The sequence below is a fragment of the Erythranthe guttata genome, chromosome 13 (genome assembly GCF_056151865.1).
Source record: "Erythranthe guttata isolate IM_541 chromosome 13, IM_541, whole genome shotgun sequence".
NCBI classification, from domain to species: Eukaryota; Viridiplantae; Streptophyta; class Magnoliopsida; order Lamiales; family Phrymaceae; genus Erythranthe; species Erythranthe guttata.
Window position 1 is genome coordinate 17,478,422 of NC_142545.1, and position 19,807 is coordinate 17,498,228.

At 32.1% G+C, this 19,807-nt stretch overlaps 2 protein-coding genes across 3 annotated transcripts; one reads left to right on the forward strand and one right to left on the reverse strand.

Annotated features, from left to right (window-relative positions):
* The first annotated feature begins 9,636 nt into the window (after positions 1-9,636).
* On the forward strand, positions 9,637-14,466 carry LOC105956219 (uncharacterized). Of its 2 annotated transcripts, XM_088812096.1 has the most exons (14): positions 9,637-9,902; positions 10,290-10,468; positions 10,594-10,711; positions 10,791-10,889; positions 10,981-11,592; positions 11,698-11,847; positions 11,933-12,957; positions 13,032-13,116; positions 13,209-13,298; positions 13,392-13,616; positions 13,688-13,803; positions 13,885-13,951; positions 14,040-14,154; positions 14,267-14,466. In XM_088812096.1, coding segments are annotated over exons 2-13 (2,670 nt in total). In that variant the 5' UTR covers positions 9,637-9,902; positions 10,290-10,466; the 3' UTR covers positions 14,121-14,154; positions 14,267-14,466. The 2 variants fall into 2 exon arrangements, with proteins under 2 accessions (XP_088668222.1, XP_088668223.1); XM_088812097.1 differs by lacking the exon at positions 9,637-9,902 and having other exon boundaries at positions 9,923-10,468.
* Positions 14,467-15,167: 701 nt separating this feature from the next.
* On the reverse strand, positions 15,168-18,954 carry LOC148766079 (protein FAR1-RELATED SEQUENCE 5-like). The gene is made up of 6 exons (XM_088812486.1): positions 18,629-18,954; positions 18,337-18,504; positions 17,547-17,666; positions 17,177-17,465; positions 15,427-17,088; positions 15,168-15,327 (listed from the first exon to the last, which is right to left on the reverse strand). Exons 3-6 carry the CDS (start codon positions 17,659-17,661, stop codon positions 15,168-15,170), a joined length of 2,226 nt encoding a protein of 741 aa, XP_088668612.1. The 5' UTR covers positions 17,662-17,666; positions 18,337-18,504; positions 18,629-18,954.
* Between the last annotated feature and the right edge of the window lie 853 nt (positions 18,955-19,807).

Sequence of the window (19,807 nt, forward strand, 5' to 3'; positions counted from 1 at the left end):
GTTGGGGGATTATTATATTATTATATTAATTTATTTATTTATTTAATTATTGTATTTATTCAATATGGGGAAGGGCTAGGCTGCCTCTTCCAGATTCCGCCTGCTAAAAGCTACAGTACAATTTTTTACAATACCGATTTTATTGTCGGGCTGTGTTTTTGCTCTGCCATGTGTCCTTTTCATACTCATTTATTAATTAATTCTTTTTTTTTCTAATTAAATCTATTCTTTTTTATTCAATGTATTTATTTTTATTTCAAAAAATAAATAATAAATTGATAAATGAATATATATATGCATGAATGGGCAAGTTCAAGGAACTTCACACAGCGGAGCTCATGGCATGGCGGGAAGGAGGTTGCGTTCACGTGGTATATCAGATTTTCAGTAATGAAAGTTAGCGTTTTTTTCTGCAGCGAATGGATTCTCGGAATTGGTAATAATTTAACTTTGTGTTATTTTATTTGTAAGAATACAGACAAGCCGTATAATATTAAAAATATATAATAAAAAAATGCAAAACAAGAGCACAGCTAATTATTTATTATATGGTGAAGTTGCAACAAGAGCTGTTGGGTAATTGGTTTAGTTCGTGGGTAACGAGAGCGTCACGAAATGGAATAATTAGGAGATATGAACATATATATAAGTTAAATAACTACATCTATATACAAATAATTTTGGGAATAACTTTGAAAATAATAATATATATAGTATATATTAGCATGCAGCTGGCTGATGGATATGTAGCACTTATCTATTATGTTTAGTTTTTGGGATTTTCTTGTGACCATTTTTTATTTATAAAAATAAGTTATAGTTGATTGTCCGTTGTATAAATTAATAACTTTGTTTAAATAATAATTTATACTCTGACTTTGAATTAGTGAAAATTTACTAAATTATTAATTCTATAATATAATATTTCGTTAAATTAATAGTTTTACTAGCATTATGAGTAAATTGATTGCGTTAATGTGTAGTTGTTTAATGAAGATTGATTTTTCTTTCCTTAATTTAAAAACAATATAATGAAATAAAAAAAAAAAACTACATTGATAAAATCACTTTCATTTTGAGGAAAAAACAAAACTAATTAATAAAGTTGGTTGGGTCGTGTTAATCAAAATGTATGACTAAATAATAAGACGGAGTTAGCAAAACGAAATTGGATTAGTCACGAAAAAGGAAAAGCATAAAATGGACCTCTAATTTGTCTAACCAAACCGCCACCCCTAATTTAAATTACCTAAAGTCAATTATATGCATTCCAGCATCACCATCACACCATTATTTAAATAATTAAAAAAAATATGTATATTTTATCTACATAATGATGATGACAATGGTGATTGTAATGTATAATAGGTACTTGGCATATGTGTAGAAATAATCAAACAATACATCATCTACTACGTATTGGAGTTAAGAAATGTCCCGCGAGAAATGCTCTAGCTGTTATAGCAAGTTAACGTATTTGTGTCAAGTGATCGAAATTCGAATTCTCTTATCAACGTTCGCTAGGTGGAGATTGTTATACATGATTAGTTTAATGCGATTTACGTCTATCGTATCGATTTCCTCAGTGCAGTTATATGGTTAGCTACATGTGACTTTATTATAAAAAGAAAATCGTTAGGAATTAAATAAAACAATTGAAAAAATATAGTAATTTTACGTTGAAAAGGGTAAATTTCACTTTACCCCCTTGTACTTGTACTGAATATCACTTTACCCACTTGTATTCTCAATTGCATCGATTTGCCCCCGTGTACTTGGTTCGATATCACTTTACCTCATTCTACTCTCAATTCATCGATTTGCCCCCTTATACTTTAGCTCGATATCACTTTACCTCATTATATTCTCAATTGCATTAATTTGCCCTCCCTGTAATTGAAAAATTATCTCGATGTGGACCTCGCCGTTACTTTTCACTTTTCAGACGTTTAACCTTAACACCGTTTGATATAAATTTGAAAATTACAAAAAATCAACCCCTCCGAGTTTAAATAGTTATTAATAAAAAATAAATAAAAAATTATGGATTGCGTCGTGGACTATGTTTTCTCGTTGTCTTGAATATTTTATTAGTTTATTTTTTTGTTGCCTTTAATTTTTTATTTTTTTTTCATTTTTTTAATAATTATTTAAACTGGAGGGGGTGACATTTTAGTCATTTTCATACTTAAATCAAACGGTGTTAAGGTCAAATGTCTGAAAATTAATGGTGATGGCCACATTAAGACAATTTTTCAAGTAAGGAGGGCAAACCAATGCAATTGAGAGTAGAAAGGGGTAAAGTGATATCGAGCCAAAGTACAAGAGACAAATCGATGTAATTAAGAGTACAAGAGGGTAAAGTGACATTCAGCCAAAGTACAAGAGGGTAAACGGGAATTACTTATTTTAAAATTCATATTTTTTTAAATATTTAATCGTCAGGTAATCACTACCATTATAAAAATAAACTAATCAAATTCAGTGCCTTTTCCTAACATTATTAATATTAAAAGAAAAATTAGTCAATTAATTATAATTGGATTATAATAAATGCTAATGCATCCACAATTGGAGCAGGCCAAATGAAAAGTAGGTGGGCCCCATCATACGGAGGTACAAACACAGAAATAATTGAGGAGATTCGGTGGCGTAAAGATCTTTAATTGTCTTTAGGTGGGTCCCATTTTATAAGGACCATCTGTCGCTTTATGACCGGCATCCCTCCCACGTGCACGTGATTCCAAATTTTTAATTTTTTAAATTGAAAAAAATATAAAATTAACCAAAATTTCGCAATTCGGAATGAATTAACATTTAACAAAAACCCGACTAACCGGCTTCGACAAATACTCAAAACTATTATCGACCCGATTTTCGTTGGCCAACTTATATGATAATTTTTGTCATAGATTTTATCGGTTGTCGAATGTGTTCAAATTTAACTATTCTTTCCAATTTTTTTCATATTAGAATTTAGAATTATATCCAACGGTCTGGTAATTATCGATCAATCAATCGACTGTGAAGGACATTTTTGTATTTGTGTATACTGATGAGAGAGTCGTTAGTAATTTTAATACACTCATTAGTGAATAACTTTAGAGATATAAAACTAAATTGAAAATTAAATAATAATAATCAGCTAATTATCTCCCTTTGACTATTCTATGTTGGTGTAATCCCCACCCACCTCGGTGAAGAAAAATAAAGTTCTTATTTTGACCAACAAATATAAATACATTATATATTATAGATGGGTATTAGATTCGTATTCTCACTTTAGATTGAGTATAGCCAAAATTAAATAAAGTTAGAATATGCCATGATAATAATTAATCAAAAATAGATAAGTGGCCGGCAATTAACACTAAATTTCCTAGACCAAATTATCGACCTATAGAAATTAATTTTCCAGGTCAGAAAAATGTAATTGTGGTCAAGTCATAATCAAGAATAGTACTCATACGCGCCATGTGCAATATTATTTTTCTATGGGACTTGAGATTGAATCAATTACCTGTTTATTAGGCCCAAAATTGTGGACATAAGTTTGTTGATTGGACGTGTTCACATAACACAATTATTCATATTTATTCTAGAGTATGTAGCTGGGTTTTTTTTATGGAGAAATGTAAATCATGGTGATTGGACGACATATTAGTATTGTTGACTCGGCCCCTGTACCCACAACAAACCATATATGTACTGAAGTTGAAATTTTTCACATTGCGGCTGCATGTACTCGATTCTAGAATCATGCAACAACTTACAATCTGGGGATCTGAGGAGCTATATCGATGCAGGGATTTAGGTGGTGTTTGCAAATGCCTATTTAAAGGTAAAAGTTGGTGATTGTGAGTTAAATTGGTTTTAAGTGATTATTTCTAAAAGTTGAGGGTGTTTGCAAATATTCTGAAAAATGAACTTACTTTAAAAAATAGGTACAATGATGTTTTTAAATAAAATAGCTTTAAACAACTTATTTTAAGAGAAGCAGAAGCAAAAGTTAATTAAAAACACCTAAAAATAGATTATGAGCAAAAAAAACTTATAATCACTTTAAAAAGCTTTTACAGACACCACCTTAGTAGCAATCACAATTCAATAGATTGTCGATTATGTCTAAGTTTGAATAGGCCTGCCTGCTTTGCGAGTTAGCTGATAAATAAAATTAATGTCACAATCTCAATTGGTCATTTTCCAACCCCCTCAATACATTATACATTATTGAGTTTGGATATTAATAGTAGTTATACATGACTTGTCGCCGGGGGTGTATTCTTGTGACTTCTATTATTCCTATGAATTTCCATCATTCAAATTCAAAGAGTTGGTAATAAATTCATTCTTCATGGTGTGAAAATTTAATTTCCTATGAAAAATTATGTAATGGTCAAATAAAATTTATATATTCACTGCGATTTTCATAACCATGAAATTTAATTATTCAACCAATCTAGAAATGTCTAAGAAATAAAGAAAAATACATTATTACCATTGTACCCTAACCTACCAAGAAAACTCATTAATGAGAAAATGTATCACACTCCACCACTGTTTAACAAGCAGTGCACCTTGTACTTATCATGAATTTCATCTATTCAATTCCCTCACCCAATTTTTGTTTTTTTTTAAATAAAAATAAAAATAAAATAATTAATTAATTGTGAGATTTGTATTCATGTTTAGTTTCTAGAATCTGATGCCACTTCTTCTGGTTCATCTGTACCATTAATTAACTCAGCAAAATATTGAATTATTTTTTTTTAATTAAATTTCTCCAATATTTGGCCCCACTAATGTATCACTATACCAACAACTTAAATCAGATTGTGACTTCTAATATAAATTGCATCATTTGCTTACTTTCTACATTGAAATAATAAATAGATAAAATAAACCAATAAAATAGGGGAAAGAAAGAAAATTAATTTACACATTTAATGCTGGGCGTCACCTAAATTAGTAGTGGACAGCCCACAGTGATTAGCCCATCAAACACATTCAACAGTGACTATTTTTTTTTTTTATATAATAATTATTCAACAGTGATTATGTAACACTAATTAATTATTTTTTAATTACCATGATCTCATTACAAGATTAGTCTAATTAAGTTTGGTCTACGAAACTATTGTATATTGGTGTTTTGGTTGGTTTAGTGGTACATTGGTTATTGGAATCTCTACCCATTCTTTTCTAAATAAATTTATTTTATTATTGTCATTATATTAATATAATCACAAGATAGTCAATTATATTGCGACGATAACTATCATTTCTGGAATTTCTAATTAAGTATATTGAGTTTTACAAATGCTACATCCCGTGAAAATACACTGATTGATTGATCCTGCACTGTTACATCAGGTGCAACATCTCGTAGACCAGCATTATTAGGAGTAGATACCTTAGGGCCCAAGATAAAATTAATCAAAATTAATTTGGAATTGATTAATAAGATATACTAGTTCTTAGATATAAGTCACGTCAAATATTAAGTTTAATTAATTAAAAAAATAAATAAGAAATAATCGAGCCAAGTGTACACCGACGAATAGGAAAGTGACACTGGACCCAATGGCATTTGTTCCAAGGATGGCACAAATTAAAGCCTCAAGTATCTAGGGCCATGCCATGCTTGTGCTTTTTCTTCTCTTTCCTTTTTTTTTTTAAAAAATTATTTATTTAAAAAAGAAAATGAAGTTATTTTGTCAAAAGGCATGAAAATGTGTTCATCACACAAAGTTGTCAACTTTATAAATTTGTCGATTTAATTGCAATATAGACCAATTTTTGAGCAAAGGTGGGTGTGTGGGGCAATAAAATAAATATATAGTTGTAAGCATATTAATATGAATCCAATAAAGGCGGGGCTTTGATAGCTACCCTAACTTTTTATCCTTGTAATCTCATCTCTCTCCTTTGGATCTCTCTGTCTCTCTCTCTCTCTCTCTCTCTCTCTCTCTCTAACATGTTAACTTTTAAAAAGGGGCCCCCACGAAACATCATTCTTGAACATTACAAAACATTGAAAGACAACTCACCATGTCAAAATTAAGGTTCTTGTTTTCACTCCAACATTTTTTCTTTTGGAGCCGGTCATTGAAAATTGGATTGCAAGAAAACAAGAATTTACTATGCCGATTCTTTTTTTAATCACATTAGCAGACTCAATATTTTAATCTTGATTATTATTATCATAAGAATTAAGGCTTAATTAATTAAATCTTGCTCATGTCCTACTCAATTTGCCATTTATAGAAGAATTTTATAAATTATGAAAAAGTGGTGTCAAATGGACATTTGTTTGATGATGCAACATAATGGACTTTGACATTTTCCATTAATTACGGTTACCCCTTAGCTGAAAGTAATACGAAAAAAAATTTTGTTTATGTAATTACAACCACACCCTTAACAATTTATTGTCTTACGAAAAAATCCCTTATTCTTTCTTCTTCTTTTTTTTTTTTTTTGTTTTTTTTTTTTTTAGTAATGATGAAAAATTGATGTAAGAATATGTGAAATATAATAACTTGTTGAAGAAACGGTAACTTTGGCATCTTTTTGTAAAGTCATGTTAAGTCGTAGGTCAAGAAAAGAATAATAAAAAAAAGTGAATATATATATATATATATATATATATATATATATATATATATATATATATATATATATATTAAGAAATTCAGCTAAGTCATTGAAATCATCATAACTTACACCAAAGAAATAATTTTTTTTCCAGCTTTATGCGATAATTTCTAAGACTCCTTTCATTGATTACTTTCACCTTTTAATGAATGGGTTCGATTTTTGATGGTGGAGTAAGGCCAAAGATAAAGAAAGACCTTGTTCATTTCATAGTATAAAACCCCACCAAATATAGATTAATGATTATCATTTGAAAACTACTATATATATAAATGCATGTATTATAAACTTAATATTAGTAATTAAAATAAATAAATAAATAAATAAAAGATTTGAGTGTTGATGGTGATTTATGAGCATCAGCACCCACTAACACACAAACTAAACTACGTGCTGAAGACTATTGAAAACTTCACCTCATCCCATTAAATGTGGCCATATGGAGATTTTAATTTGGTGGCAAAATAAAATTAAATAAAATAAAATAAAAATAAAAATAAAATGAATGATTAAAGTGGAAATAAACTTTAGAAATGGTGCCAAATGTAGACAGGAAAAGGACCGCATGATGATATCAAACAAGAGAATGGATTTTCTATGTGGACAGATAATAATATATATGTAGTGTGGGGGTGCTTTTTATTAATTATTATTATTATTAGTCAGATTATTGGTTGGTATTTTTTAATTATATATAAATTAAATGCATTAATAATAATATGGTGATATATATATACATATTATATATGAAGGAAGGACAAGTGGGGATGGATACATGTCCTATGTTTTTTTAAAATCTTTGTTTGAAAGTTTGATATATTAATAATTAATAATAAATAATAATAATCCAACAATAATATTGAAGTAGACAAAGACTGGAGAGCTGAAAATGACACAACCAAGAAGTGGGGCCCATAACTATTGAACCACACCTAATTAATTTTTGCAACACCACTTTTCCTAATCATGTCCATTTTGAACCTGCACGTAACGATATGTACATTTCAATGGATTCAATACTAGTATTTATCACACACACACACACCAATATTGGTTGGTGTGTAGATGAGTAGATCTAACTAGTGAATAATAATAATAATATATATACACATTTCTCCAATATTATTCACACATATATTATATGTATGGTTAGTTTTTCAACTACTTTATGAGAAGAATGTATTTTTATTTTAAAATAAATCGGTCCCAGTACGTACCGATCGACGCCCACACACGGGCAAGTTGCGCGATCGCGACTATATATGAAAATGGTCCTCTTAGAATTTCACATCAAAGTGAGATGTTATACTATTCTTGATCGGTTCATTCAATTCAAACCTATCGACCTTTAGGGTTTAAAAGCTCGTAAATTATTCAACAAGCGTCATGGTTGCTTTATCTCCCGATGCCGGATAAAGTTATCAAATTAGTTTCTTCTTAAAAATGAAGAGTTTTTCTTTCTATTTATTTATTTATTTATTTATTTATTATTGACAAAGTTAGTTCATGTATAAAAAGAATCAACGTGTATCATGCATGCTGAATATTATCAGTTGTATATTATGGTTTTCTAGATAGATTTATAAAGTCAAATAAATTGAACAATCAAATGTATTAATTAGATCTAATTATCTCTAAGCTAAATGGAATATATATGACCAGTCAATCAATTAATCAAGAAATCTAAAAATAAAAAATAAAAAAATGAAATAATAATATAGAAAAGTGTGTGGGATTGAAAATAATAAGGTGTACAAGAAATGTCACATCTCTGGTAAAAAAAGAAATAATATAAATGGGGTTTGTTGTTATTATATAGTGGTTAAAAGGGGCCCAAAGTAATTATTGACGTCAGATCGTGCAGCTAATAAGTAATTAAAAACAGACCAAAGCTTTCCTGGTTGTTATCAGAAACCTCATCTTGTCAGAACATAAATAATTATAATTATAAATAATAAAAAAAACAGGGTCATTTGCAAGAACAGTGAGGCTAGCTAAGTAATAATTGATATAAATCCACTGGGCCACGTGGAAAATATCAATCATGAAAATTGCAAACCTGTTTAAATCACAAAGTATCCAAAACCCCATTAATTGAATCAAACCAAAACCCGACAGTTTTGGGCTTTCTTGTAGGGACCAGGCCCACTCCCCAATGCATTCAATTACTACTATTTTTATTTCATCATTTTTTCTTTTCTTTTTTATTATTTTTTACACATCTTAAAGCAGTCATTCATTTGTTACAGGTGAAAAATATTGAATAGTACTATTGACAAATGTAAATTTTATATATATATATTGGTGTAAATGAGTCGAGCTCGAGCTATTCAGCTACGAATTGAGAAAATTAGGATTCCATGATGTACGTTTCAAAGGGGTAGATTTGCAACGTGAAAAAATTAAAGGAAAAGAAAGAGAAATTAAAATTGAACTATATATTATAAGTTGTATATATCATATTCTTTAATTTATAGTCCCCACTGATGTGAACCTTAATGAACAATTACTTTTCCCGTGACAGGATTCTTGGCCACTTTCTTTTTTATAAATAAAAAAGAATACAATAATAGATGTGCAGTGGAGTGATTGAATAAGCTAACTGCCATTTTAAAGGAATTCCGACAAGATGCACACAATTCTCCATAATCCTACTTTTACAAAAAAATGATAAAAACACCTAATTTTGTGGGGTTGTCTAGGGTCCGAGAGGGTTGTACTTCTCGGACCGTAAGAGATGTAATCTGGTGCGTACAATTTCCTTAAATTTCAATCTCATCCGTTGATTAATTTGTACGACTCAGTACGATCTAGTACGATATTATAAATTTTAAAATTAATGTACGAACCTAGTAAAAAAACATCGTACACTATCGTATACACATCGTACTTTATATAAATTACTTAATTAACCTTATAAACTCAAATTAATAAATTGAAAAACCTTTTAAAAAATATTATAATAATCATAACTATTAGTTAAACTTAAAGTGAAACCCCCCACCACTTCTCCCATTTTCTTTCGAAAAACTCTTGCAGTGCTTCCACCATTTCATTTCTTCTTCAGCGGCACTGACAGTCAATACTCAACCAAGGAGATATGGATGGGCTCAGCCGCAATAATCAATCCAAGTTATGGGTGTATTTGGCTTTTAGAGGCGACACAGTGAATTTGAATTGGGGATGGTTCAGATTGAAGGAATGTAATCATTTGGGGGAAAGTATGTCTGGGCTTGGAATCTCGGGTACGAATCAATCCCCTTATTTTTTTATAAGATTTAAAATATTTGGAATTTTTATACAAGTTATATTTAAGTAAGATTTAAAATATTTGGAATTTTTATACGAGTTGTATTGTGAATCGGAGTCGAGAAAGTAAGATTCAAAATATTTGAAATTTTTATACGAGTTATATTGTGAATCGGAGTCGAGAAAGTAAGATTCAAAATATTTGGAATTTTTATACAAATTATAGTGTGAATCGGAGTGGAGAATTGAAGTAAACCCTTGCAGAGTCCTAAATTTTCATGTGCATCTTTAGTATTAAAACAATCGTTCAGACTCCATCATCTATAGAATTCGAAAACCCTAATTATGTTCTATTTATTTGGTTCTTGATTTGGTTGGTGCAGGATTAATTGTTGTAGCAGTGTCAGGTCAAAAATCATCACAGCTCTCTCCTCCATCTATTTTTAAGCCGGAGACAATTTCGGGATAAATTATAGATTCAGAACTCCATCGAGCCGTAGAGAACTTTGAGATAAATAATAGATTCAGAACTCCATTGATTTTTCATTCGGCAGCCTCTCATGTAAGTGATTAAATTACGTAAACCATATATATGCAGGTTTTTCAAAAGCAAGAGATTCTAATAATTTCAAAATTGATGTTCGATTATAGTTGTAAATATGTATATAAGACGTATTTTTTTCGTAGGGGTGATAAAAAACCTAATAATCTAAAGCGCAAATTGAGCTACAATGATTCGTATATGAAAACTAGTCACAAGTCTGTGAAGATTGAGTTGCCATCCGCATTTACAGAGTCCAGCATGGTATCGTATCTTCTTTTTTGATTTTGCACCTTTTCAAAATTTGTTCAATTATTCTTATTTACGAATTTATTATTAATAGGATACGAAGAGTGCAAAAGCCTGGAATAACAGCGGCAAAGGTTATAAACTGTACAGCGAGAGACATCACGTGAAATGTGATGAGTTTCTTAACCGAAATGTATGAATTTATTTCAACAGTACGAAATAGCTTAATCTATATAGTGCTCTTTTTTTCAAATTTAACCATTGTAGGTTCATAATTTGTTTAGGTTCCAAAGCTCGAACATAGAACTTCACTCAGAAAGTTGATAGAGGTAAATAGAACTCTAGACAAGTCTCAAATAGGATGCGTTGAACTAATGGGATTTGGAGCTCTGACTAGAGTTGAAATTGATCAACTAGATAGAGAGGTGCTAAAATGGATAATATACAATTATGACCCGGAAAGTAGCACCCTTAACATTCGTAGTCGTTGTTATAGCGTGAATGATGAAGATGTTAAAATTGCACTTGGTGTACCGGCAACTTCTCAAACCATTATACTACACACTAAAGGCACCGACGGACTGAAAAAATATGGACATCTTTTTAAAATCATTGATGGACGTATAGACATAGTAACTTTAGTAGGGAGTCTTAAACAATGCACTAGTGCTGGTGACGAATTTAAGGTGATGTACTTGGCACTACTATTTGGCACGGTATTATTTCCAAGTACTCAACACAACTTGCCGGTACATTATCTGAATCCACTGGTTGTCATAGAGAATATTAAAGAGTTGAATTGGGCCGGTCTCATCCGAACAACTCTAAATGAAGGAATCAGAAAGTGGAAGAATACAGAACATGCATATATTGGTGGATCTTTGGTTTTTCTTCAGGTACAAATTTAATTAAGATTTAATCAAGGATATACAGTACAATAATTACATTTGAGACACTCGTTTCATAGAAATGATAATTGTTTTTTTTTTTGTCATTTACAGGTGTTCTTCTTTGCGATCGTACGCCCTCCTGGTTCACATTATGTTTTCAATTTAGCATTTGAAAGGCCTTTCATAACGTTTTTAACGAAACAAAGGGTTAATTCATTGACTGATGATATACACAAAGATGTTCCATACTGGAATGCCATGGTAGCTTATTTAAAATATTTTTCTACCTTTTGAATATTTTATTGAAAAAAGAATATTTACACTTTGTGTTCGAACTTTTTTATAGGAATGCTACTTTGCTTTGAATGAAATCTCCACGCCGAACCCCGTGGATGAGACAAAAGTGAGAAAAGAAGATATTGATACAAGTGAAAATGAATTGAACGAAATACATGATGTGAGGGGTGAAGAGTTCATGGATTTCAATGTGGATTTAAATGTGTTAGGTGATCATCGTGTACATGGAGATTCACCTAGTGATCGAGAAAAATCATTGAACAACCAAGGTGAAACTCGTGAATTGAAAGAGGATGTGGTCTGCAATTATCGGGTCACCCAACAAATCGGGAATGCATACGATGACTCTGACATAAAAAATCAATTGTCGCTGTTGATTGCACGAGTAAGTAATATCGAGAGACAAGCAAAGTATGTACAAGATGACTTTTTCATAAGAAATCAATTATCATTGTTTGGTGCACGATTAAGTGGTTTCGAGCAACAAATGACTCAGTTAATGAATACCATGGGTGAGGTGCTGATCCGATGTGTCACCCGATCTGCCAGTGGAGATCAATTTGGGGACCAGCCAAGTAGTCAAGAAAATGTTGATAAATTCAAGGATGTACATAAAGAACTGAAAATTTTAGAGTTAAAAATTCCATCAATGATATGGGATACATGGGATGTAATATGTCGCAAGGCAAACAATGCACACATATCATCAAACGTTACCGGACAAAAAATCGAGGTAGATACCGTATTGAAAAAAAAAATAGACGAAGATACCGCGTTGAAGCAAAAAATAGAGAAAGATATCGCATTGAAGAAAAAAATAGAGGAAGATACTGCGTTGAAGCAAAAAATAGAGGAAAATACTGCGTTTAAGCAAAAACTAGAGGAAGATACTGTGTTGGCAAAAAAACTAGAGAAAGATACCGTGTTGGAGAAACAAATAGAGGAAGATATCATTTACATCCACGAAAATGAACAACTTATTAGCGCAAAAGAGAAAGAAAGTCCAATAAACCCTATAGGAGCAGACTTCGACGCCATAATCAAATTCTTGTTTGATCCAAACTTGGATCAGAGGTAAGGCAAAAAATAATAATATGCATGTTTAATACATTTTTTTTAATTTTCTTTTGTCTCATATAATTGGGCAGTACTTGGGTGATAAACTTTGGAGGACGAGGATGCAACAGGAAGAACTTGATGGGCTTGAAGCCTTGTGAATTCATAGATGGAATTGTAAGCATGCTCATAACCCTTTCCTTTTTTTAACCAATAATATTTTGAGACTTGTCTACTAACTGTACATAAATAAAATATTTGAAATGTAGGTGATAGATTGTGTAGCATTTTTGTGCACACGAAAAAGTATAGAGGGTAGAATGGAAGATGCTCGATGGTACTTCCCCGCAATATTTGCCGTATGTCTATGTTTAATCTAATTTTTCAATAACCCCATTCGATAAAATTTTTAGTTTTTGTATTATAAGTATTCATAATTTATTTTGTTGCAGCAACTTTGTTTGACTGGAAATTTTCCCGATGAGCATATCATAAACACCATTGATTATTGTACAAGTCGAATGGATGATTGTTATCAGATATACTTACCAGTAAATGATCTCCGTGGTCACTGGTTCCTTGCAATTATTGACTTTGATAACAAAGAGGTCAACATTTGTGATTCAGCAGCATCGAGAGAATCAAATAATTATAGGAGAGATTTACTCGATCAAGTGGTTGGTTAAATATTTAAAATTATGTCTAAGCATAATTCAAATTGTCCTATTTATATATTTTTTAATTGCAGATTATTCGAATGGAGCATTTGATACAAAAATGGAGACCAAAGGAGTACGCAATAAAAAACATAAAAGATAGTTTCAGTTATGAATATCCAGACTGGGTTCCTAGACAACCAAACGGGTATATATATATAATAATAATAATATGTTAAATTGTCAGTGTTTTGTTTATCATCATTAACTAGTGTGGCTAATATGACAGGTACGATTGCGGACTATATGTTTGCTTGATAATGATGTTTGAGATGGGGGCAAAACAATTATCAGACGTAAACATTGTTATTAGATACTTTATAACTTTAATGTCTATAAACATCCTCATTTTAATTTTGTTCTAATGAATCTATTTCTTATTAGGAACAATCGATCGGTGCCCGACAACAACTTGCCTATGATCTCTACATAACCGAACATAATAGGTTTGCCTGGCCGAGATAGGATTTTCTATGTTTGATCTAGACGTTCGATAGTAGTAAGTAAAATTATATTGTACTTATGTTATCTATGTATTGCGTTTTATATTACTGTAGTTCTTTCAAGGTACAGTTGTAGGGTTAATTCATTTGCTTGTTATGCCTTGACAGGTATTATTGAATTCTAGCTTATGATCTCCATGGGCAGTTACTCTCGTATGCATTATGGAGTTTGATAAACAAAATTATTTTTCTGCTTCGAAATTTGACTCATATACTCTCTATTTTTTTTCCTTCTTGTTTATTAAATTAGTTGCACGTGTATCCGAAGACTGGATTTTTATTAAATTTGGATTTTTTGAGTTTTTTAAGATTGTGCTATCGTGGTTGGTTCGTCAGATTGTTATGATTAGTTGCACAGTCGGCCAAATATTTTTTTTCCTTCCCTTTCTAAATTTTTGAAATATACTATCCGATTTCACTGCTTCCTCATCATTATAATCTTCTTCATAAAGTACGCAATCTGGTTCAGTGGCACATGATTGGTTCAAAAAGGTCATGTTCAAAAATTGTTATCTAATCAAGCTCACACAAACATGCTGGTAATTAAATAGGATCAACTTAACCCTTCGATCATTAAAATTAGCTGAATAGGATTTCTAGAGGTAAAGTGCTACTAAATAAATATATTCACATGTTATCATCAAATTGTAAATATCAGAAGGCAGATATCCAATTCAATATTTTTTGGAATCGCCTCAATCAATTCAATATTATTGCACAGATCAAATTCAATAACCACTGAGCTTTAAATTGAAACAAAAATTTGCCCAATAAATAGACATAAGCTGTGATCTGCCTCAATGAAATTAAATATTATGCACACATAAAGTTCAATAACCAATGAGCTTTAAATTGAAACAAAAATTTGCCCATAAATAGACATAAGCTGTGATCTAAAAAAACATGCAACAAAAATCAATAAAGTAGCTGGAAATAAATCGTATAAATTTCATTTGATAAAAGGAAAATCAAAATTTCAATAGCTATTCAAAAAATGAAAAAAAATTCATCAAAATATAAAACTACCAGATGTTTCTACTGAATTTTGAGAACAATCTTTTTGTTTACCACTACTTTTTTTAGGGCCGGACTTCTTGGCATGAGCATTAGTACGTCGAGAGGCAGTGCCGGGATTAGAAATACATGTGCTAGCTTTATGCCCAAGCTCCCTTTCAAAAAAATAGCATAACAAACAATAAGTACTATTGACAACAATAAATATTAGAAGACATGAGTTGGCTTAAAATAAACTCAAAGTACACACATACCCGCAAAAACTACATTTTTGTTGCTTTGCACGACTTGCCCCTCTCGTCTTTATTCTTTTAGGATCATTGACATTGCTAGATTTTGCACATACTGGGGGATCGTCAACATTTTCAAAAGATATGTTATCAGTACTGACGCCGTGCTTTGAGAATTCTTCGGCTGCCTCATTGGAAAATTTTCTTACTTGCGTGAGGCAGTCAACAAATTTGGACTCCGTGTGAGACGATAGGTAAGACAATTTAAGGAACTCCTTATTTAAATGCGCAAAACGTGTTTGTTGACGACCAACTACTGGGGTAGCTTCATAAAACTTACTTTTCAGTATTTTACCCGCATCAAGAAGCCAACGAGGATGTATACTTTTTTCTGGAAACTCTGTCATACGCATAAACTTGAAGGACGATATGATATGTCGGCAGGGCACGCCCTCAGACTCAAGCTTCAGGCAACTGCACGCGAAGTTACCGTTAAACTTGTCAACAGTTACATAATACCGTGCATCATCAGGTTTATTGTAATTTTTAAATACAAATTTACAATGTTCTTCACTTATCTTAATATGACTTTCCACCAAAAGACCTTGCTCTGCTTCAATCTCCTCACGTATCATTAAGAAAATTTGTTTCGTGCATATACTAGCAGCATGTTTCTCAAGCCCTTGCAAAGGACTCACTCTGACAGCAGGCTTGAATTTCTCTAAATTGTCTTGCTGACTAAGGAAAGAACTTCTTAACCCTTGTATCTTGCGTTGAAATTGATTTACAAACTCGGCAAAACTCATTCTTTGAGTGACCGCAAGTTTGACCAGTGAGTTCATAGATTCAGCCCTCTGAGTTGTACATGCCATGGCCATAAAATGTCCACGAAAATATGCCTCTGCCCACATCTTTTTTTTATTGTACATGTCAATAACCCATTGCTTTTCTGCAACCTCATACATCTCAACCATGTTAAGCCAACTTATCTCAAACTCGTCAATGGAGCACGGTTCCTTCAATAATCTCATAAAATCAGAACAAAAATCTGCCACTTTTATATTTTGTCGGACATTTCTCCCAAGATGCCAACTACAAAGCCTATGTTTCGCTCCAGGAAATTCTGATGAAATTGCTGCTACCATAGATGAGTCCTGATCTGTTAACACAGAACCCGGAACTTTGCCATTCATTGCCTCAAGAAAAGCTTGCAACAACCATCGATATGATTCAATTGTCTCGTTGTACATAAAAGATGCACCAAAAATAAACGTCGAACCGTGATTGCTGGTACCAGAAAAAATAACTAGAGGATAAAAATACTTGTTTGTCTTATACGTACTATCGAATATTAAGACATCACCAAATAATTCATACTCAGCCCTGGAAGCTCCATCGCACCAAAAAAGTTTTGAAAGTGCCCCTTGATCATTCACTGTGTATTTGTAAAAAAAATTGCTATCTTTTATTTTCATGCTTTCAAATAAAGCTAATGACGTGTTCACATCACCACCTTCAATTCTTTTTAACCGCATATTGTTCAACCAATTGTAACCATCTTTTCTTGTGAAAGACATTTTTCCAACACCCCCAACAAGTTGCTCCAACAAATCCATAGCTTGGCACGGCCTAAACCCGGCATCTGTAATTAAATTCAGCATACACTTGTCGGACATTGAAATGTACCTATTAGTAGAATCAAATTATGAATTTTAAAAAATTGATGCAACTAACAATAAACGTTGCGACTAAAATAAACTAGTAGATTATGTACCTCTTCTTGTAACCTCGTAAATCGTGATTATGTCGAGGCTCAAACTTTGTCACTGAATAATGCCCTGAAAAACGGTCATGTGCAACACGAAAGCATGCTATACAACCACACCTGGTCACCACTTTTGCCTCTCGCTTTCTAGTATAGTCGTCTTTCGGTCGTCTGCGGAATCCCTCGCATGTGCACACCCATTCCCTGTACTTTATGATATCATCAGCGGTTTTGCGTTTTACACCTTGTTTCCTAATGCCAAAACCAACTACACCGGCATACGTTGTGTAGAATTTCTCTGCATCATCAAGACTTTCGAATACTAGTTGTCTGACCGCATCCTCATTGATATTATCAAAATTGAAATTAACCGAATCACCTATATCATTAATACCATGATAGTGGATATCATCATCCTTACTGTCATGCATGCAATTACTTTCATCGTTATTAGAAGGTGAAATTGGTTTCTCATTTGTAGTATCAAAATCCATCGTCCCTACAACATATGATTTTGAAAAAAATAAATAAAAGGATTTTCACTAAAATTTCTAATATAGGATAAAAAAAATTCTAGCAGGTATTTAGTTATAATTTATAATTCAAGAAAGTTAAAAAATGAACTCTCAAACTATTAGAGGACCCTTCTTCATTCACTTATTAAAAAAAATTATGAAATAGAGCAACAATATGACAAAGAGCTTTAGACCAATTGATATGTATTGGAAATCAATAAAATTTCATTGTGTCTTTTTATATATATGGGACTTGGTGTTGATGAACTTGTGTTCCGAGTTGGTGGATTCATATACCAAGCAATTGACAAAAAAATATGTGTTTCTCTTCTTAAGCTTCTAAAGCTGCAAGTAATTCACAAGGTTCAAACTCAAGTATCCAACTACCACAAAAACAAAAAACAAAAAAAAAAAAACAAAAAAAATTAATTGCAAAACCACTTAACTATCTTAAATTCAAGTTTTCGAGCTACCACAAAACAATTGTATTCAAAGATAGCAAAATCACTTTAAGTGCCACACCACTCTTCAGAAACATGTTTAAATACATAAACATAGATGCAACAGGGCCAACATAATAAAATACAGTAGAATTGATTGTGGAATCGATATAACAAAGAAAATATAAAATAAGAATTTAAATCCGATACTTACCAAATTACAGAGTTGAGTCTTTGGAAATCTTCTCGTGGTTGACGGCCCACTCTGGCGTACGTGGTGCCTCGAATCTCGATGAATCTTGTTGTTGAAATCCCGCTCTCCCAACGAAGAGATCTGAACAAAAAACCTGACGCTCTCGAAGGGTGTGTACAAAGCTCGCTTCTAACCCAATTCAAATAATAATCAACCTGAATTTAGTAGAATACCTCCGACATCCCCAATAAAAGTGTAGATTTTTATGGAAGTTCTCCTTGAAAAAAAAGCAACGAAACACTATTAACGTTACCAGATCGCAAAAATCTGCTATATGTCGCCGTGGAAACCGGATGAACACCGTGGCAACCGGATGAACAAGGCTGGTCGGCGGGCGATGGGATGATAATTGGGCAGTCGGGGTTTTAGGAATTGGAATTGATTTATTTGTGGGGAGAGATGCCCAATCGTTCGCCGAAAGAAGAGACGCCGGTATTGATTTATTTGTGGGGAGAGATGCCAATCGTTCGCCGGAAGAAGAGACGCCGCTGAGAGAGGAGAAAGTTTTCAAACACAGAGCAAGAAAACTTATTTTCTCTGTAATCGATGATTATAAAAATTAGGTTATTATTTAATGATAATTATTCATCTCATTAAAGTTTAGTTATTAATTATTAAACTATGCATCGTACATTTTTTTTTTTATTAAAAATTAGGTTATTATTTAATATTTAAGTTTTAATTATAAGGGTTTTAATGTAATTTTATTTATAAGATAGGCATCGTACATTTTTTTATTGGGTTCGTACTAATCCTACATGGCGCAATTCTATTGGCTAATTACGGTCCGAGAAGTACAACCCTCTCGGACCCTAGACAACCCCTAATTTTGTACCATATATACTTCTTTTTTTATGGTACCATCATATAAGCTGTAACTATGTGTGTGTGTGTGTGTGTGTGTGAGAGAGGGAGAGAGAGAGAGGCCCTTTGGGAGGGTGAACGCATGCACTTTTCTATGGCTAACTTATAGTGCTAGGTTCAACGGCTGGCTTTTTTGCGCATTCATTTGAACTTGTAGATAAATAGTACATATTACATGATCCTATATTATTACACAATAATCAAATGGGGATGGGATTTAGTGATAATAGATTAAACTATGAAAACAAAAGAATGAAGAAATGGTAAATGGAATGAACTTAAAAGGAGAAAAGCTACTGAGTGGCAAAACTTCTATAAGAACATGCTTAATCTTTTTGTTTACGGTTCAATTTCAATGTCGCCTTTCTTTTTTCTCGTCGTCCACAATTCACCGATGCCGGCACCAAAATAGAAAAGCTACTGAATAGGGTTTGGGAGAGATGCGGAGTCTAAATACCTCAAATGGGTGGTGAGGATCAAAGCAGAGAGAACAAATGGTCAAGATTCACGATCAAAAGAGTTATGTGGGATCGATCAGCCGAATCGAGTAAACGAGTTGGTTGTTCCG